This window comes from Hippoglossus stenolepis, chromosome 15, assembly GCF_022539355.2.
Source record: "Hippoglossus stenolepis isolate QCI-W04-F060 chromosome 15, HSTE1.2, whole genome shotgun sequence".
In the NCBI taxonomy this organism is placed as follows: domain Eukaryota; kingdom Metazoa; phylum Chordata; class Actinopteri; order Pleuronectiformes; family Pleuronectidae; genus Hippoglossus; species Hippoglossus stenolepis.
In genome coordinates this window covers 20,244,839-20,265,990 of record NC_061497.1, presented here as the reverse complement: position 1 = coordinate 20,265,990, position 21,152 = coordinate 20,244,839, and the positions used below count along the sequence as shown (strand labels likewise).

At 42.5% G+C, this 21,152-nt stretch overlaps 2 protein-coding genes across 3 annotated transcripts; one reads left to right on the top strand and one right to left on the bottom strand.

Annotated features, from left to right (window-relative positions):
* The first annotated feature begins 249 nt into the window (after positions 1-249).
* orai2 (ORAI calcium release-activated calcium modulator 2) lies at positions 250-7,470 on the top strand. Of its 2 annotated transcripts, none has more exons than XM_035178192.2 (3): positions 250-548; positions 3,979-4,214; positions 5,039-7,470. In XM_035178192.2, the coding sequence occupies exons 1-3, from the start codon at positions 377-379 to the stop codon at positions 5,603-5,605; spliced, it is 975 nt and encodes a 324-aa protein (XP_035034083.2). In that variant the 5' UTR covers positions 250-376; the 3' UTR covers positions 5,606-7,470. The 2 variants fall into 2 exon arrangements, with proteins under 2 accessions (XP_035034083.2, XP_035034084.1); XM_035178193.2 differs by having other exon boundaries at positions 410-746.
* A 716-nt stretch (positions 7,471-8,186) lies between these two features.
* Positions 8,187-20,887, bottom strand: bckdk (branched chain ketoacid dehydrogenase kinase). Its single transcript, XM_035178191.2, has 11 exons — positions 20,429-20,887; positions 18,283-18,351; positions 18,061-18,171; positions 16,574-16,621; positions 14,552-14,671; positions 14,268-14,366; positions 14,005-14,078; positions 13,204-13,332; positions 12,970-13,059; positions 12,645-12,800; positions 8,187-11,730 (listed from the first exon to the last, which is right to left on the bottom strand). Exons 1-11 carry the CDS (start codon positions 20,675-20,677, stop codon positions 11,586-11,588), a joined length of 1,290 nt encoding a protein of 429 aa, XP_035034082.1. The 5' UTR covers positions 20,678-20,887; the 3' UTR covers positions 8,187-11,585.
* Between the last annotated feature and the right edge of the window lie 265 nt (positions 20,888-21,152).

The following is a 21,152-nucleotide window of genomic DNA, read 5'->3' as shown; positions in this document are numbered from 1 at the left end:
AACAAGAATTTTATTGTATGACTCAGGTGAAAATACAACTTTATTAGTTTTCTCTAGCTATGGTACAAATATGGTGATTGTGTGCATCTGAGTGAATAAAACACAAATATCCTCTTTAAATAAATTTCTGCTGCACACATAATTAAAAAATATCTTTTGGGACTTCAGGGGCTCTGTATAATTGTTTATTGTTACAAAAATAAGCTTTTTACAATTTAACAAAACATTTCATTATAGGACAGTCTCAATAACATGAATCTACCTTGTTATAACGTGAAAAACATACAACAATAAACATTTCGTGATAGTGATCCATTTTTATTTTTCAGGTATGGCAGCAATCTGCTTCCATACATGAACGTTTGCGTACAACTGTATGGAGAATCGTGCTTTTACTTTGAAGGCGCACACACACACCCATCCGGAAGTCCCCCTGTTACGGCTCCAGGTTCGATTCCCTCCCAGGTCCCGACGACCCGAACCCCGAGAGACGGCCGATGCCCGGCGGAGTGGAGCCGGCGAAGAGGAGGCGACACATCACCCCCCAGGTGAGAGCAGCAGGGCGGCGGGTGGTGGTCCTCTCAGAGAGCGGCGCTGTTCCCCATCGGAGCTAAAGCTAATGCTAACGTCTGGAAACACGGAAGAGCGGAAGTAGTTGACGCGAAGAAACTGCGTCAGATCTCCGGGCAGCGCGAGGAGACGAGCACCGTGGAGTCCGTGTCCGTGTCAAGCTCCGATGCGAACGGGTGAGATGGAAAACACAACAAAATACACACAAGTTCGAATCCCCTGTGAGAGGAGTTAGCTTCCAACTGTTAGCTAGCTGCAGGAGCGAGCGAGCGAGCGCGCGTGTGTGTGCGTGCGTGTGTTTTTCTGTCACTTTTAACTTGATTTCCATCTTCTATCTGTGTATATTTAGCACTAATGCATGGCCCCGGTGGACTAGCTCTGTTATTAGCCCATGCTAGGTAAACGTATCCTGCTAACTTCACCGCCGTTCTAAATATAATGTAGGTTTGCTGTCGTGCAGATTCTGCAGCAGCAGCAGCGGCACCGAGGAGACGCGGTGCACAAGTTCCACACGAACCCGGAAAAAACCAACCAGTTTGTTCGTGTTTGCACAGGCGAAGAAAAGTGAGTTGTCCCTACAAAGGGTCAACGTGAAACAAGTGTTGGGAGGAGGAGGAGAACAGGTCAATTAGAGCAATAACAATTAATATGTAAAGGGAAAAACAAAGTCAAATAGTCAAGTGCAATGTCACAGAAACTAAACACACATGAGGAGGCAAGAGTAAAACCAACTTGACAAGTTTAGACAGTGTAGGGACATGTTTGTTTTTACTGTCATCGCAGTATTTACATGTATAATCACTGCAAATGCATCATTTAGTCCGACTTTAAAAAAAAAAAAACTACAAACACGAAAATATCACAGTCAAACAAACAAACATGGGGTGAAGTAGGAGCCACCTCGGCACATGTCCTTGTTTGGTCAAATATGTTATTTGTATATTGAGTGTTGTGTCATAAAGGAGTTTGGTGGACGGCATGCTGCTGATAAGAGTTAGAGAATTCTGACGAGATTTGGATCAACATCAAGTCCTTGAACGTGTGATGTAGAAGATGGAGCGTAACGTTGGGGAATGGACTGGGCTGACATGTATTGTTACGTTGGATCATCGGCAGGAACGCTATAGATGTTCAAAACCATGAAAACAACTAAACCCTGCAGATTATGTGGCTTTGAATTTCTCTATTTGCAAGATTTTGGAAGAAGCAGCTCCGGGTGTTTTCTTGAATTCAGATACGAGCGTCGCTGAGCTCGTTGTTGGGGTCAGGTTGGACGTTTGCATTTCACTTCTTCCCCAGAGGAGTCGGATGGGGTCGAGGTCGGGGCCACTGCTGCAGGCCAGTCCAGTTCACCCAGGCCAAGATGAGGAAACCAGTTCTAAATGGGCCCAGGTCCGGCTAGGGGCCATTGTCATCGTCAGAAACTGGAAAGTTCCTCAATAGGAATGTTTTTGGTATTTCTGGTGCACCCTATGGGCGGAATGCAAAATGCTTTAGTGCCCCTATTTTACAATACATATATTTTACAAGTTTCATGATGATTTGACAAACATTTAAAGAGTTATGGCCAATTTCCCTCTAAGCCCCGCCCTTGGCAAAGTTTATAGTTAATAAGGGCCGTGATCTTTGACCAGTCATGATCATTTATAATAGAAAAGTGTATCTCAGTCTCACAAGGCTTTATACTGACATTTCTGCAAATTAGCAAGAATCCATCGTGCCAGACAGTTATTGTCCAAGAGGCTTTGTTGTAGAACACAATGAGCTGAATTTGTGAGTGAAATTTCAAGTCAAATTTGAAGTTGATCTGATGGAAGCTGTAGGAGGAGTTCGCCGACTTCCTGTTTGGCCTATCAAATCGCTCCATGAGGCTTTTTGGTTCGTCTGGTCATGATACACGTGTGGACCACGTGATAATCATTTCTATTTCAATAGGGCCTTTGCACTGTCGGTGCTCGGGCCCTAATAATAATAATAATTCACTTCAGACTTGGTACCAGATGCCAGTTTATATCTTTTAATGACCTGTTGGCAATATCGGAAATAAATCTCTTTGATTTTTGATCAAACTTTTACAGTGTAATGTATGAACATTAACTGCAACATAACACGTTACAATATTTACAACATTTCACCATAACGTGAAAACATTTATTTTGTCCTTTTCGTCCACAAAGATCATATCAATCATTTCCTAATCTTCTAAGTACCAAAGTATTGTGAGGAAACAGGAAGTAGAAGTACAGCGGATTCTTTCCGTCTGGTTTAACTTCATGAAATTCGGTGCACACGTGTATCATGACCGGACGGGAAAAACAAGTCCCCAGCACCAATTACTGTGACAGATGGTTTTCATGCCTCTGGAGAAAGTTCACTCTGGGTTGTGGGAACATTTTGGGGTTTGTCTTAAAAGAGCCGAGTGATGGATGTGGATAGAAACGTGGAGCGACAGTGATTGATGGGAAGGGGGACGCACGACACCGATTGGTCTGCGTGATGTGGAAAGGCTGAGCTGCTCTGTACGTAGTTTGTGTTATTGTTCCTTCAAGCATCAGAACGGGGGATGGTAGAGAATTAGAATTAAATCAACCAGACTTTATTTGTAAAGCACTTTTCATACAAACAATGTAACACAAAGTGCTTTACAGAATAAAAGCAAAAAAGAACAAAAAGTTTGAGTCTCCAGTTTGCTTTTAAACATAATAAACTACAAAAATACTTTTCTACATATAATGGATATTTATATACAGATAAATACTTTTTTTGAGTAAAGAGTCAAAGTTACTATAATCATCGTGTTACCTACTCAGTGATTATCTGCTTAGTGTCATTAGATTGTAAAAATAAATATGATATGATGAGGAGCTTCTCATTAAATAGTTTGATGGTGTTTTCTTTAGTGGATTATTTTGTGTTCCTGTCGAGTTGTGTATATTTGAATAAAGGCTCTTCAGGGACAGGAGCTGGCAAACAGTCTTAGGTTATCACTGCTGTGGTATGTGGCTCTGCTCCACGAAAACAAACATCGATTTCATGTCCTGTTAGCAGATTGGTATCATGCACAACGATGAGGCGATAAGTCAGTTCATATTTAGCCGATGGTTGTTACTTTTACCGTAACAACAAAGTGTACAGAATTATTTTCTTTTAATCTTTATGTTGTGTGTGATTTAAAAACTACTTAAAATGTAAGAAACCATCTTTGAGAAAAAAAAGATTTTACGTGTACTTGTAGTTCATGATCCATTCTCCACCTGCTAACACGGAGGTGGTGGGGTTTATAACCTATACTGTAGTGTCGTCCATCTTTATATTCAGTCTATGCTTCTAAAGTTCTCCCCTCGACGAGGAACCAGAAACCACACTGACACTCTCTCTCTCTCTCTCTCTCTCCTTCATCCCCACCAGGTGCCATGAGCAGCGAGCTGAATGTGCCTATGGGCTCCCCGGCCCCAGGGGTCTTGGAGCAGCCTCCTGATGGCGGAGGGATGGACTACAGGGACTGGGTGCGGCGCAGCTACCTGGAGCTGGTCAGCTCCAACCACCACTCGGTGCAGGCCCTGTCCTGGAGGAAGCTCTACCTGAGCCGGGCCAAGCTGAAGGCCTCCAGCAGGACGTCCGCTCTGCTCTCCGGCTTCGCTATGGTCAGTGGTGTTCACCAACACAGTTTCATAAAGGAAGCAATGTGCTGATCTGTGGCGGCTGCTGGTTTCTTTGTGTTTCAGATGCACAAGACTAAGCTTAATGGACACTGAGCATCACTGAGTGTTTGATTACATCTGTATTATCACTTTAAATGTATGTTTCACACACATAACTGATCTTTGAGTGGAAGTCACATGCATCACGTCTGCTTTGAGATATTATAAGCCAGGGTTTGTACTGCAGTGCCTCATTAATATGTTGAACACGTGGTTTCATAGTTTTCAGTCAATTCATTGCTTCGGCCATCTATGACGTTAAATGCAAAACATTCTTTGGTTTCAGCAACTGAGACGTGACGAGTTTCAGCTCGTGGTTTTCTATCTTTGTCAGTTTGCTGCTGTAGCGTGACTCTAAAAAGGCTCAGCCATTGAACTGAGGATATATGATGTTATTGTTTACCTGCAGGAAACCAATGCATGCTCAAACGTGATTGGTCAGAGTAGAAATGGAAACCAGAAGCTTCCGGCCTCAAAATCAGATTGGGCTTTTTCAAATGTAGAACACAGTTTAACATTTTTTTTTATTAAATGATAACTCAAGTAGGAGCAGCCTGGAAATGCTCCATCTGAGTCTACTTCCAGACGACAGACATAACGTCTTCATTTGTGTAATCGTCATTTCAAGGTTACAATATGTTTTATATGTGAATCCTGTTGATATGAACCAGGTTCCGTTGACCTCAGGGCACTAGGGGTTTGTTTATATGCATGATTATACGATGGGCATGCATTAACCTGCTGATGCATATCTCTGGATGTTGTAGGTGGCCATGGTGGAGGTGCAGCTGGAGATGCAGTACAATTACCCTCGCGTGCTTCTCATCGCCTTCAGCGTGTGCACCACCGTGCTGGTGGCGGTGCACCTCTTCGCTCTGCTGATCAGCACCTGCATCCTGCCCAACGTGGAGGCCGTCAGCAACATCCACAACCTCAACTCCGTCAGCGAGTCGCCCCACGAGCGCATGCACTACTACATCGAGCTGGCCTGGGGTTTCTCCACGGCCCTGGGCATCTTGCTGTTCCTTACGGAGGTGGTGCTCCTCTGCTGGATCAAGTTCCTGCCCATAAAATCTTGCGGGGACATCAACAACAGCACGGCGGAGGCCACAACAAAGGCCTCGTGCAAGCAGGTGCAATACAGTGGCTGGGATGCGGCGCTGGCCTCCACCATCATCATGGTACCGGTGGGGGTGATTTTTGTGGTGTTTACCATCCACTTCTATCGCTCTCTGGTGCGCCACAAGACAGAACGGCACCACGAGGAGATAGAGGAACTGCACAAGATTAAGATACAGCTGGACGGCCATGAGCGATCCCTCCAGACTGTGTGATGACCTCACAGCAGCTTTAAGAACTTCCACTTGTATCTTATTTTTATCTAAACCCCTCTCACTGCTCTGACTCCTGTCCTGGTCGTTGATATTGCCTTGCTCAGACTCGGAGGCTTTAACGCTCCCCTCTTTGCGATTCAAATGGCTGTTACATGTCAGACCGCTAACTTATTCTTAAGGTCAATTTCTGTCGTAGGTTTCGTGCCGTTAGCTCGTCTGTTTGAGATGTGTCGTCTGTGTCGGTCAAATACTACCGTTAAAAAAGGTTTACAGCAAAAGGGCTATTAGGTTCTATGTGCCATGTTGTTTTTGTCGTGTTTGCGTGGAAGCGTCGTGTGATGATCGGTTTCATTCAGGGTCTGGTTCTCCATCGGCAAAATATCCGGATTCACTCTGTAATCCCTTTTATTGAATTGATTTTCTCCTCACTTCTTATTAGAGAACATTTAAGATGCAGCTAAACTAATTCACATTTACGTCATAAGCAAGTTGCCACAACCACAGAACATTACTTAGTTATTGTTTGATTATTTTTGCTGGTGTCTGTGCTCTGCCAAAGATTATATGTAGACAATGAATGAATTGCCGTTTTACTTAAATCAACAGAGCGGCGTGAATCTCTTTAAATTCACATGACATCAATAATTTACACTGATTAAATTAATAACTATGAGCCAGGATCAGCATTGGAGCAAGATGAAAAATAAGACGTGCCAAAGTTAAGTTTTTACAAGTTAAGCATGTATTAATATTCATTCATCCTCTTAAATATGTTTTTTTACTCTTACTCATAAATGTGGTTTTTCACAAATGTTGAAAAGTTGAAAGGATTCGACAAGGGATTCAAAAGAGATTCTGATTTCTTAGGATTTATATTCAACGAGCAAAAAAACAAATCAGAATCTCTATTTTGGAAGAATGATGGGTTGATTGAACAAGTTAACACTTTCTGCATCATGTGTTTCAAGTTTCGTGGAAATCTGTTTCTTGGTTTTGGCTCACAAACAAACGGCCAGGGTTAAAAACGTAACCTCAACCAAACGCCAGTAACCACGGCCTTCCCCCGTTCTCACTCAGTCTCAGTCTCACGCTTCACTGAGCTCGTTTGAACTGTAAAATGTCGAGTCTTAAAGTGTCGCGTTAATGTAAAATTGCAAAGACGTTGTCACTGTTTGTTTTTATGTCCAAAAAAACAAAAAACTCATGCAAGCCTCGGACCTTTTTTTATCGTTTTCTTCCGTCAAAGAGCTTTTTATACAGATCCCGGGTCAAACCCGTCAATTCAACAAAGTGATGCTGCTCAAGCTGCTTCAATATGAATGTGCTACTGTCCAAATACAGCGCTGCCTTACAGAACGATGCCTTTTTATGAGCGTGTAAGGTTTCAACACAAGCAGATCTTTTGTTTCTGTTGTCTGGAAATGTGCAAACGTCACAATGGAAATGAGTGAAGGGAGTGAGAGCTCACGTTGTGATCAGCTTGACCTCGTGACCTCTGTTTCGATCTTCCCTTAAGTTTGTGTTGACTGAGAGAAGCAGGAGATGGTTTGTTGGACGAGGCCGGACTATGTTACTGTGTTTTTTGTTTTTTTTTGATTTATATTATTAAAAAGGAAAACGTTATTACAACCTGTTTATCACATTCCAAAATATGATGACTGACCAAAGTGACGCTCGGTTGTTTGTTTCCCGCTTCTCCGAAGAGATGGAAAAAGAAAGTGCACTTGTAGTTGTTGCAGCAAAATGACTTTGTCTGGTGTTTGTGGATTCGTGCTTCTTAAATGGAAAGTGTGGAGCTCATTGAGATGATGAAAATCACAGCCTGCAACAGAACTTCAAACATTAAAATGTGTATATATGCTAAATCCAAAGTCTCCTTGTCTTTTGTAACCACTCAGTCGTTCAAAGTGTTGCTGAATGTGAACCAAAAAGATTGATCCCCTTTGTTCAGATCTCCCTCCTCCACATCACATTTCTCCTTTTCACTCAATCATAGCAATTCAAATTTATTGATATTTAAACCAGAGTTAACCAGAGTGCTGTACAATAAGATAATAGAGAAAAAACAAAATCCATGACTAGTGGAAGCCACCTAATGAGCTTAAGATAAGTTCACAAAGCAAATCTGTATATAATAACCACTTTTAACAGATGAATCATTTTTGGACTCAAACATGACTCCAGATAACTGATAATGTTGCTGCTGGATGAACATGAAGCAACGTTTAGCAGCTGAAGAGCCGTACGTCCTCCAGGAGATGGTGGAGTCTAAAGACTGAGCAAAAAGAGTGAAAATCAGGCTTAAATTCATCAGTTTGGCTTCAAGCGAGACTCCAAGTGACTGATATTGTTGCTCCTGGATGTGAAAATATACAGATTGTTCTTCCAATGTGTTAATTGTTGTGTTGTCAGGTGTAAATAGTCTGTGGCTTGTTTTCTGGATGTCCTGTTCCCACCAAACCTCAAGTAAACACACAGTCTAACTATTTGTATATTTTATAGCTTCCTGACAACAGTGTGTTATTTTCTGAGTAAATTCAACTGTCTGATCACAAACAAGTAAAAAACGATGAATCAAAAGTTCCAACCAAATAAAATTTAATGTCTAAAATTTCCTCAACATAACAGAAAACATGTGGGAGAAGCCAATTTCAGTCAAGGAGACAAAAACATTCCATCATGGCAGCACTTTTTCTCAGTCACATGACTCATCTTCATTTCTATCTGCAAAAATAACAAACCCCAAACCTGGAAAATGGAAATAAACTTTCTTTTTTTTTTACGTTGCATGACCTCTTTTCCTTTTCTTTACAAACTGAAACGATGCTCAGCCTGGATACACTTCTTTTTTAGGCCAACAGAGGGCAGCCAGTGCACACGTTTCAATGCTTCATACATGATATTGCAGGTTTCCAAATTCAAGAAGTTACATCCTGGTGGAATAGAAGAAAGAAAAACCTTTATCACGGGCCTGAAAAAGGACACAGACTTTAATCCATGTTTCAGCTACGTGGTGTTAACCCCCCCCCTCAGCTTCACATGCACAAGCTACGACATCTTCAAGACCTTCAAATCCACAATAAAAACACATGAAGTCATACACATGGCCTCGGCAAAGAATACAGGTTACACAGTTAAACAAGTTATGCTTCATAAAAATGGTCAAATAAAGACGAACCTCTCACTAACTCAATCAGATTGTGTCACTGAACTCGAACAACTGAAATAACTGGTTCACTTGTGTTTTCACAAAATCTCATCTTAAACTTAAAGGAACATTTTGTATGTAAACGCACTGGAAAGAGAAATAAAGCACATTCAAGGGAACCGGTTACTTGATTTGTAAGATTTAAAACATTTCAGAATCCTCCATTATTCATAACTTGTGAAACAAACAGTCCTTTTTCCATTATTCCGTTTATAATTTTAGGGATTTAAAATATTACAGCTCCAGGCCAGTGATATAACCGATAATGCACAGGGTGAATCTCTCACAGCCAAAAAAACGAAAAACTAACTTCTTTGAACACAAGGTCATGTGATTTTTACAAAGTTCACAGATGTTCCCGTTTGGATTTCCAACATCTTTTCAAATCAAAAAGATGAACAGCATCATGACACATGCTCCCAGGACACGAGTAGACGTCACATCAGGTTGATCTGCTGCGTGAGAACAAGTGGGGAATGTTACGCAGATGAAAAAGAGACGACATCTGCTGAAAAAGGGCAAATTTATAAACGGATTCTTGTAAATTAAACTGGAAACTCAGAGGCCAGGGTTACTAATCACTTTTGGGGAAAGATCACAACTTGAATATATTAATTTTATCTCACATTATATTTTCTCTTTTCCCGTAAGAGGGATGTTTTTGTTTTGAAATAATCATCCGTTTGTCCTCAGGTCAAAAGGAATGACTGATAAAAAAAAAACGAGTTGGACTGACCACAAAGTTCAGAAGACTGTAATCCTGAGATAATGACATCACAAACAAAATGTTTGGTGTTGAAGATATTTGAAGATAATAACCTGGCGTATACAAAAATGCTTAAGTTTTGCTTGGTGACGCACTTCTGGAACAAAATGACTCAATATGCTTCAAACCAAGTGTTGGTTAGATCTTATAACAGCGTCTGAAAGTTCCTGTTCGATGGCAGAATCGCTACGGAACAGACAATCCCACCATCTTTATGCAAAACGTGAAACGACAGGACCTCGCTACCCTGAATCCATCCCTCGATCGCTAGAGAACGATCATATCGAGGATGTTTTAAGCTTCATTTCTGGACAGTGGGAGGAAGTAGAGATGCTTCTTTTTTTTTCTTTTTTTAAATAGAAGGTAAAAAGGGGTAAAAAATCCTAAAATAAACTATACAAAATACACATGTGGCCATTTGTTGTCTTATGGAAATTCAGTCGTGATCTGGAGATAATTATTAGTAACCGCCGCTGATCTAAACTCCCACAGATGACGGTGCTGCTGCTGCTGCCCCATCCTGAAATGTGATCTAATACAAAACTTACTTCAAAAACACAAACAAAAATTTGAAATAGAAGACAATGCAAGATAATACTTCTCTGGTATATTGTTACTCTGAAGGTGTGTACAATAAACTCAAAATCTGCTGTGATCGGTGCTGAGCGTTTTTTATGACCATTGTGCAGAAAAAAAAAAAAAACTAATCAAACTAATGAATGACTGACACGGCATGCATCTGTGTGAACCAATAAAGGCAACGGAAAATAATAATAATAGAAATAAAGAAAGCAGAGAAGAGTAAAAGCATGCAGTCGAAGCGTCACACTGTAAGGCAACTGAACATCTTGGTTGGCTTCCCTGCCTGAAAGCTCCACAAACATATACTGCCGATCGAAGACGGTCGTCTCGTCGTCTCGTGTTCTCAAAACAGAACAAGACGGAAATCTGTTAATGAGCATGTGGTGTTTTTTGGCGTTTTTATCTTCTGTGTTTTTCTCAGCCACGGCTGAACTGAACTGAACTGGAGGCGGGTTTGTAGAATAATGCTACTGGTTGTCGAGGGCCGAGGTTTGTCGCACATCCTGGCAGGTGTTTGGTCTTTAATAGGAGACATATTCTGCTCATATTCAGGTTCCTAATCTTTATTACTTGAAATGTTTGCATGTCCATTGGTTTCCTCGCTTATTGGCTACACTGCCCCCAATTTCCTGTGCTACTGCTGTTTCGTCTGTATCTGTAAACCTTCAGAAGACGAGCACAAATACTGACAAAAAGAACACAGAGTACGGACAGAAGGCTTCGTCCCTTCCAGACTCGGAGGAAAGACGAACGGAAAAAAAGCATCATATGTCTCCTTAAATATAAAGACCCTGAAGTGAAACTACCGTCTGTTACTGCAAACGTACGCAATCGTCCCTTATACACTAAAAACCAACGGCGGGTAACGCACTGCGAGGATCTGTTGATCCAAACGGTCGTGGAGCACGTGGGCGGCGTCGCACGCGTTGAGGAGATTTCGACAGGGTCGCTGGAGTGTCTCAGAAGATACATTTGAAACAGTTATCCATCAAAACGCCCGTTCCGATTTTGAGGCTTATGCAACAAGTAACTTCACAGTGAACCTCTCCTTCCTCTCTAGCTAACTATCACTGTCATGCACAGTTTGTCCCATGAACCTACACAATCAAACGCTCATACACACCCCCCACCCCCCAGCAAAACTTCAAGACAACAAGCCACAGGGTACAATACACAAAAAGGAAAAAACAATTGAAATCATCAAGTTGACAGCTAACATAGCTTATAATCAGTCTAAGGCAGAAATAAACAACAAAATACAAACGTAGTAGTGGGTTGGTGAAATTAGGAGCTCTTTTTTTGACAACATACTGTGTCGGCTATCACTCTGTGGACCAAAGTCCTGTAGTCCATGCCAGCCTCCCCGGAGGAGGAAGCCCCTCTGACCTCCTGCATGGCCTGAATCCCAGGTTGGGGGGGGAGCTTTACACTCTGAAGCTCTCTCCTTTGCCGTCAATGTGGCGCAGACGCAGGTAGACGTCAGTGCCGATGCCCTGCATAGACTGTATGGACAAGGAGCCGCCCAGGTACTCAGCGTAGGCCCGAGACGTGGGCAAGCCGAAGCCGAACCTGCGGGAGAGAAAGACACAGGCACTGAAGCATCGACTCGTGTCTGTGCTGCACAGCTGAGGGTTTCACAGCTGAATGAAAATGGCCGGCTGTCCGCAGAACATTGAAAACAAGTGGGGGAGGAAGTGGTGAACATCCGCTTTAACAATTTGAGGAAGTTTGAAATTGTGTTTACTGCTGCGTTTTGTCTTCTTTTGACAATAATCAGCAAACGAAGCTTTTCAAAAATTCATCTCACAAGAGGAAAAATGCGTGGTCATGTTACTTAGGAAAGTGAGATCAAATTATTGATGAGGAAATGCTGCACTTAAATGCATCGTATGAATTCCAGTTTGAATGAGTGGATGACTGTACTGCAAAGAGTATTGAGTGATCATCAAGAGTAGGAAAGTGCTATATAAATAGACCTTTTACCATCTACTGAGCAAAAACACACGTGTAAATCACATCTGGATTTTATCGAGACATGTGAAATCAGAGGTATAAGGGCATTTTGACATTTCATAGGTTCACACAATCCTGCAAAACAACTTCAATGTTTACGGACATAGTTTACTCGTGTATGAACGTTTATGTTTGTTCAGGTCAGTGGTAGGAGCTGCAGGCGTCTAAGTGTACACATCAGGGCGGCTTCATGTATCCTGCATCTGTTTGGTGCTTTGGTTGTTCACGTCCTCAGAAAGCACCAGGATGCAATATGCACATGAACAGTAGGGGCAATAGTTTTTACAGAATGCAAATCTGTCCACGTTCTGTGAAGTGACCCCTCTAGTGAACTACACCAAGAACAGGCATAGTAGTACACGGAAAGTATGTGAACAATTACACTCACAACTTAAAAGTGACAGAAAAAAGCAATATATAGCAACTGCACTTTCTTTTATACTGAACAAAGTGTACATTCCCAGTCTTACCCATGCATCGGGCTGGACTGGTTTCCACTGTTGGTAATGTTGTTGAAGAGGTTGCTCATGCGAGGGTCCTGCGCGCTCTCCTCTGCGGTGCTGAAGTGGTAGTCCATCACTTTGTCAATTATATTGTGAGGGATTCCACCACCACGGTCTGAAATCCTGAAACAAACAATTTATACATGTTAAAAAGCTGTGAGCAGCACAATACTCCACCATTGCCGCGTCCTTTTCTCTGACATAAACACTCAGACAACAATCTTACTGATTATTACTGGTTTATTTAAGGATTGTAAATTGAAATATTCCTGCAGATGTTCATGAAACTCACCTGATGACAAAATCAAGGTCATTATTGGCAATAGTGATGACCACATCAGGCACATTGTACGGGGTGTCCAAATGACTCTCCATGGTGGACCTGGGGGGGAACATAGACACTTGTTATGGACAGATTATGATTTATGGAGGACAGAAACAAAAATAACTAAATTCCTCCTGGTTTCCTGGAGAAACACGTAGTCAGACAGATCCAGTAAACGTGAAAAACCAGTGGTAACGTTACCTCATGGCGTTCTTGAGGAGCTCGGGCAGGATGTAGTCCAGAGGCAGAGGGATGAAGGGGAAACGAGCGGCTACGTGTCCGTTGATCCTCACCCGGGGCGAGTTCCCATACTGGTGCTCACACAGACGTCTGGTGGAACAAGAGGAACATATGAAAAACCACAAAGACTGTATTTATTAAATATGTTTTATTCTGTTTCACCTAAATTTGACATGTATTCATTTTGCTGTTTACTTTGTTGTTCGTAAATCAATTTTCTAGCTTAATCACCTTCCAGCATTTATGTACATAGATCAAAATAGACATCTTTTTGTTGAAAGTTTATTTTGGTATTAAATGCTTGAATGGACAGGACAGTATTTGGGGAACATTAATGTGTAATTCACCAAACACTAACTTCGCAGTTATCTATAAAAGAGTTGTTGAAAGCTTATCCATGCCAGAGAATCATATCTAATAGATGTTGATTTCCTTGTGTTGACCCAATCGATAACAGACGAGCTCATTTCCCAGCTATTCACTGATTATTAGTACACACACACACACACACACACACACACACACACACACACACACACACACACACACACACACACACACACACACACACACACACACACACACACACACACACACACACACACACACACACACACAGAGAAAAACTGTTCTTTTTTAACTCAGTGAAAGTCACTTCATGATAAGACTACTAAAAGTAAACAGGACTGATAGCTCATATCTCGTTCACACAAAGTCATCGAAAGGTGATAAACAAACACGGCCGTGTACACAAGCCCCCACCTGGCAAAGTCCACCCACTTCTCGATGATCTTTTTGGGAGAGAGGCGTCTGCATATCATCCCGACAAAATCAGGCTGAAAACACAGAAAAATGACCCTGATAGTCAGCGTTGAGTATTGAGAAAGAGATTGGTTTGTTCAGACACACCCCATGTTTGAGGAATATGAAAAGCAAGCCGACTCTTGGGGTTTATCATACGTTATTCTCTAGGCAAACCAAAACACTTCAAAAATCATTTGAATCATAGAAATGTTCAGACGTACATTTTCTTCGTGGAGGGCGAGATGGTGCGTGGCCAACATTCGGATTCCCAGACGAGAGCAGAGCGTTGTATCCAGGAAGCTGCGGATAATTGTCTCATCCTGAAAAAATGAAGGGGGAAAAGAAATGTTCCCTGCGTCACAGACAAAACTCACTTCGAATAAAGACTGATTACAATTAAACAAGTGTAAGTCATCATCAGTCATGCATCATCTCCAACATCCCTGCTGCAGTTAAAACTTTCTGTCTTTAATCATGAGGTGTGCAGGGGGGGGACAGTTCTCACCTGGATGTGTCTGCGACACTCCCTGAAGCCCTGAGCCAACATGGTGACCACGTCTTTGTGGTCGTCCAGGAGCTGCTGCACCAGTTTACAGAAACGAGCATCAACGTCTTGATCTTTGATCTGTCAAACCAAAATCACCACATGTCAACGCCGTCACTTCCTTCAGTTGTAACCGCATCAAATCAAAGTCACTGGATTCTCTACTCCTGCTTTATTTTGCTGTCAACGCTGAAAACACCATGTTTTATTCACTGTTCATTTTATTGGTGTTTTTGATACATTGTTTTTTGTTGTTGTGTTTTTATCTCTGCCGTGTAAGGTGCTCTGAAAGGAGCCTATAAATAAAATGTTTTATTATTATGTTTACCTGATGCTTTGATAAATTCAGCTGAATGTAAAGTTTCACTGCGATAAATCCAGCAGTAGAACGACAGAGTTGCATCATATTCACCTTGTCAACAAAAACTTATCATTCATTTAATGTTTCCATTTACCTCTAATCTAGTGTTTATTTCCCTATTACCAATAAGTTACCCTCATATACTCTAAACATCCTGCATATATGTTTCACAACAAAAGCCCCCAATTGAACGAAGGGCATAATCACATCCTTTTCTGGCTTTTAATGTGAAAAACCTGCAGCTTGATAATGATAATGAAGGGACAGAAATGGCAATTCAAGAAAATGACAGAAAGAGAATTAGTTTTGTGAAAATGTGCATATGAAAGAACGTTTGACCTCTGGTGAACAAAAGGCGATTTCCCAACCTTATTCTCTTCAGAGCTAATAATGGCCGACACCTGCTGGTATCTCTGACGGTGAAAATCTCTTTGATTATTAGTTTATCAAGTTGGTAGATCACGTCATATATTCCTCTAATCTGTTCAAAGTTTTCAGATAAAAAAAACAACATCCATAGTGACTTAATGCTATAAAGAATCACCAGTAGGGGGCATACTTAGCGTACTGTATATCCACTGTAACATATACATTCTTCTGCCTCCGCAGAATCTATGTGTACATTGAAAATAGAAAAGCCAGCGGGTACAGAACAGAATGATCTGGTCTAAATACGCCCACACATGCCCACACACACACACACACACACACACACACACATCACACACTCTCCCGGCTGTCTTTATATAGAGCAGAGCAGAATGATCTGATAAATATTTGCAGTGTAATATATATGACCGCAGGAACAAGTAGGACACATTTGTCGTTTTTGCCGGGTCACCACGAGGACATAACGACTGAGTAAGAAGCCAAAGCTGAGGCTGTTCACTGTCACCGTCAAGAATTAACAACCACGTCGATGACCGACCCGCATTCCACCCTGCACATATTTTCTGTAACTGAATCGAGAGAGAACTAAGATCGCACAAGTGGTGAGCTTTTGACAGTTTCTGACTATAAATGATGTTAAAAACATACATGATCTTAGTTTCAGACATTCCAAACTCTGGCAAACACGCAGCACTAATACAAACACACACGTATAAAACCTATTACACAACTTTTTTTTTACTGCCTGGTTCATGGGTGGGTAAGTATTTCTATTTTTATAGCAGTGAACAGCATGTTAGGGAAATTCTCCGAAGAGAATTTAAAGGGCGAAACAAACCTCTTTCTGTTTAATTAATAAGATGTCGTCTTATTATTATTATTATTATTATATGTCTCTTTTTTTGTACATACATCTTTGTAAATTAAATAACATTGAGTTTTGGGGGGTTTGCACGTCACTTGGGGCTTTTTATTCAGACGTGATGTGATGGAAACTACATTAATGTTTGGGTTTAGTTTGAGCTGCAGCGCTGAGTGAAGACCACATTCAGCAAAGCTTAACCAATTCTGAAGCTGCAACAGCCAAGACTATAAGAAATGTTCACACTTCCTGTTTGTGGTCATGGATGATGATGTTCTGTGAAGAAAGGAAGAACTTGAACTTTTAACCTTGTGTTTGTTTGTGTGTCTTGGTGTGTGCGTGTGTGTCTTTGTGTGGGTAGGACACTCACCTGTGGAAATTCACTGACCATGTGGTACGCTCTGATATACAGTTCATGCTGTAAAAGACAAAAGGGAGGTGGAGGCTGTAGTTACACAGATTCTTTAGTCATCATCCACCCAAGCAGAAATCATCACCCCAGCAGCTCAGCCCCTTGTCTGGGCCCTGCAGGCAGCACAGCTCCACACGTGGCTCACATTACAAAACAGAACACTTCTAAGAAAAAAACATCTTTGTTAAGGACAAAACTTGCACAACTCCTCCACAGAAAACAACCCCTGTTGCACAGCTACATACGAGTAGAAATCATATCGGGCTTTCATTCATGATGTGGATCAGCTGAAACTCTAAACCTGCGGCGACCATTGTGTTACTGGTCAATGAAAGAGCTGTGGCAGTGAATTAAGCCACCCTAACCTACATTTCAACTGGTGGCATTCAACGGGAGCCACGCTTTATGCAATCGGCACAGAGGAGCTGCGCGATGCCAGAAAGGAAGGGATCTAGGTGAAAGTTCAAGAGCGCAGAGGCAGTGAATTGGCTGTGAAGGGCCTGCTTGCAAATACATAGAGAGAGCGAGTGAGAGGGTGGGAGGGAGAGAGAGAGCACGTTTCCCACGTGAAGACAAAGACAAACGAGGAACAATCGCTGAAAATAAAAACCATGACACACATGTTGATCCAGGCTCTGGTGTTGTTTCACTGCTTCTGTTTGCGAGCAACAAAAACTGACGACTGCTTTATGTTTCAGAGTCAGATTTATGGGTTTGGGACAACTGTGTATGAGCCTTATGACAACGCCTCCATACAAAGGAATTTAGTTTGTGCCATTGACTGTGGACAGTTTCCATCAGAACAACCTTCAAAGTGTGAAAACAGGAAGTGTCTTCAGTAGAGAAACACTGCGGTCCTAAAGTAGCTCTAGTTCACATGTCGAGGCTGAACATCTAAAAAAGGAACTTTTTAAATAATAAAAAAAATTGTATGACTTATATGTATGTGGCTCAATGCAAAAGTATTTTTGTCTTTTCAGTCCAACGCTGTCCACCCTCAACAGCAACATGCTGCGCCCTCCTTGTCACAGCAGCTGTGTTTACACAGAGTAAATGCTAAATGGCTGCATTTCTGTTAAATGAGCTTTTCATACAACATTCACACTCACGCTGACGGCAGTGAGCTACAATGCAAGGTGCTGGCCTGGGCATCAGGGGTAATTTGATGTCCAGCCCGAGAACACTTCAAAACGTGGACAGGACATGTGGGACAAACGGATCTGCCAACTCCGTAATTAGTGCTCTACCCACAATGGAGGCCGCAGCCGCACACACTCACTATGAGAAAGTACTTTGCTAATTTCATCCAAAATTTAGTCGAGGCCTCTCCTGTGCTGTGGCCTCGTGGTCTCCTTCTTATTATAACATCCACTGACACACCCTCGCTTCATTTATAGCTTCACTCTGTATCCAGGAGCAGTGCTGGGGGAGAATTGTGTTCTTACCACTTGCAGAATTGTGGGGTTGCAGCCAATGATGAAGGGCAAACTGCGGAAGCCCTTGATGCGATGAGCGATTCGTACAGGCAGCTCTTTGTGTAGGTACTTGGCACTGCTCTGAAATCACACACAGACACAGGGATGATAGTGGAGAGCAAGTGAGTGAAGAGTCAAACACATCAAACAGCAGCTTTTTACAGGTACGCTCAATGTGGCGGACGTATTTACCAAGATGTGATGTCCATCAGGAGACTTCCCAGAATACAACAGGGTGGCTAAGGTCAGTCGCACTGAGGCCTAAAGAAAACAGAGACACACACAATAAAGTTCACATTGCAGGTTCATGGGACAGAGACTTTCTGCTATAAACAGTAATTAAGAAAAAGACAGCTGTATCTTCACCATTTCCGCAGCAGCACACATTCCCGAAATTAAGAGGGTGAGTACAGTGATAAGTTTAAGAACCTACAACAGACACAAACTTTCTGACATTTTACTTTGAGAAATATTCATGTTTTTTTTCTGTAAAACCCATTTTTTATTCAACAAAAGGTGTCCTGGTTCTGAAATCTTAACAAATGATTATTTGCCAATTTATTATCATCATGTTTTAACTCTCTAATGTGGATATTGGTTTTGAAAGTCCAGAAATGGTTGTGCTCTACTAGAAGTACTACATCTATAGTATTATATACAAATTATTATGATTTAAACCTCTGAGCCAAACAGTTATTTTAAATCTACTTAGTGATAAATTATATGGTGTTATACACAGTCAGGCTCAGCCAGGGAAACGTGCTAATGCTAGACAGCAGGTGGTGAATCACAGTGCAGTGACAGGGTTTCAGGGAACTGGTTAGGTCACTGATTCAACAAGCCTGTTACACCTACAGATGATAGTAAACAAAGATGTGATAATCTCATTGAGTTAAATTAACTAAAATGTTTTTCAATTATGACACCTCATATTCAGCTGCAGCTTATATCATCCAAAATCACAGGTCTTGTTTCATGTGAACTCAGCTTACGTTCCTACTGCCGTCTGTTCTTGCTAGGACCTGCTGAGTCTGGATTTCTTATCTTGATATGGAGAAACACTTGTATAAAATGTGTAAACGCCTGCAACATGACTTGAGATGGGACCAGCCAAACCCCAATCATCCAATGCAGCCTCACACTGGGATCAGATCTTAGGTTAATACCTGGTCTAAATGAGGCCAAAGTGATGCACGAGAGTGAAACAGCCATTAATTTTATAGGCCGTGTGTCCGTGTTTACCCTACAATGACCCCTGCTGCTACGACCCTGTGGAAATATTTGCTCAAGTGCAGGGAGGCATGAGTGCACGTCCGTACCAAACGGGAAACTGTATGGTACACAAGGAACAAGTGGTAGTGGTAGAACAGATTGTAGATTAAGAGAAGAGATCGACGATCACCAAAAATTCCAGGGATTCAGTCTCAACAGAAAGATAACAACTCCTTTGCAACTACATTTCTCACTTGTGTTTTTAAAAAAGTGCTGAAGTAGGAGTTTATCCTATCTCAGTGTTTGATCTTGACGTGCAGCTGCATGAGAAACACTCGTGTGCAGCTGATATTCAGGACAAAACATCCATGTTGTGCCAGGGATCCAAACACTTTGGGGCAAACGTGGACTGAAGAGGAAGAAGAAGAGGGATGATTTTTGACCAAAATAAGTCAGGAGGAGGAAGGGGGGTGTTATAAGAGAACAGGGTATATCTATGCAAGACAACTTTCCTTTGAAACTTATGAGCTGGTACATTTCTATCTCGTTTCATTGAATGTTTCATAATCTGCATCAAAGACAAAAAGAGACAGATCTAACAGAGCTGCGTTCAAAGATCAACATCCACTGGTCTGATACCATTGACCTTCTGGTGTGGTCATAGCGGAAATGGCAGCTTTTCTTCAACACTCACACGAATAAATCATATGTTGCTTTTGGTTTTAATGATTATTAAGCTAAATTTAACGGGATAACAGCTAGCTAGCTAACCACAAGAAACAACCCATGACCCTGCGTCCAAGCCCTGCGGGGGGACAATCGATCAGATTAGCGAGTGGGAGCGACCCGAAACCGGTTCGGTGGCTCCGGACCGTTTGGAACATGTTGTCTAGAAATGCACTCGTTGCACTGTCAACGTGAATTAACCTGTCAATTCAAGTGGAGCCCCCAAAAAAGTTGCGTCCACTGCCTTTGCTGTGTCCCTGAACGCAACACACATACACACACCGTGCGGCTAACGGCTAACTGTCAAGCTACAGCTAGCTTACCGCGACCGGGCACACGGTCCCGGAGAAGCCCGTTAACCGGGGGTTTTCCCTTTACAGAGAAAAACCGTAACTCTCACCTTCTCTGCGGAGACGTCGATGGCGGACTGGTTGTAAAACGACGTGACGGACTTGGACCGCTCCCTCGCCAGCTCCGTGAAGCCCTGCACCGAGGACGTGGAGCGGAACCGGGGGCTCTCCGCGCTGGACGGCGGCGGCGGCGCTGTCTTGGTGACCGGGGCCAGCAAGCGGCTGCCGAGCCTCGGCCTGAGCCTGCACGAAGCCCCGCTCAGCATCTCCGCCGCTAAACCCGCCAGCCCGGGACGCATCTGGACGCGAGGTGTGTCTGTCTGTGTGTGTGTGCGTGTGCGTGCGCGCGGCAGTGGAGCCTGTGTGCGTGTGAACAGGTTGCGTGACCCTAACCCGCGCGAGCACCGAGGGTTCAGATGCTGCTACGGAGCCATCGGCGGGGTCGAGCCATGATGGTTGTTGCACGTCTGTGGTACAGTACGAAGAACAGAAAGGGCTTTGTACGCGTCGGCCAATGGGGGAGCGAGCAGGGGTGACGACGCGACGGCTAATCAGCGCGAGAGGGAGGCGGAGCCAAGCAGCATCAATCCCCCCCCCCACCCCCATTCCTATAAAACAAGGAATCACCTTTTAATCACTTCCATTGTAAATCAAACAATGATAGTGATCAAAAGAGGAAGGGGGGGTCCTCTTTTGATCACTATCATTGTACAGTAGAGTTTAAAAGTGAATCTGATCAGTATTAAGTTACTTATTTTATTCTGTAGCCTGATG

Bases quoted from the DNA above. Each gene is read 5' to 3' on its own strand.
- orai2 (XM_035178192.2), top strand. From the start codon at position 377: ATGGAGAATCGTGCTTTTACTTTGAAGGCGCACACACACACCCATCCG. The intron at 549-3,978 runs GTGAGAGCAGCA...CATCCCCACCAG, and splicing joins GGCGACACATCACCCCCCAG to GTGCCATGAGCAGCGAGCTG. The intron at 4,215-5,038 runs GTCAGTGGTGTT...TGGATGTTGTAG, and splicing joins TGCTCTCCGGCTTCGCTATG to GTGGCCATGGTGGAGGTGCA.
- bckdk (XM_035178191.2), bottom strand. From the start codon at position 20,677: ATGCGTCCCGGGCTGGCGGGTTTAGCGGCGGAGATGCTGAGCGGGGCT. The intron at 18,352-20,428 runs GTGAGAGTTACG...TGTTTTCTTTAG, and splicing joins TCGACGTCTCCGCAGAGAAG to GCCTCAGTGCGACTGACCTT. The intron at 16,622-18,060 runs GTAAGAACACAA...TGTCTTTTACAG, and splicing joins ACCCCACAATTCTGCAAGTG to CATGAACTGTATATCAGAGC.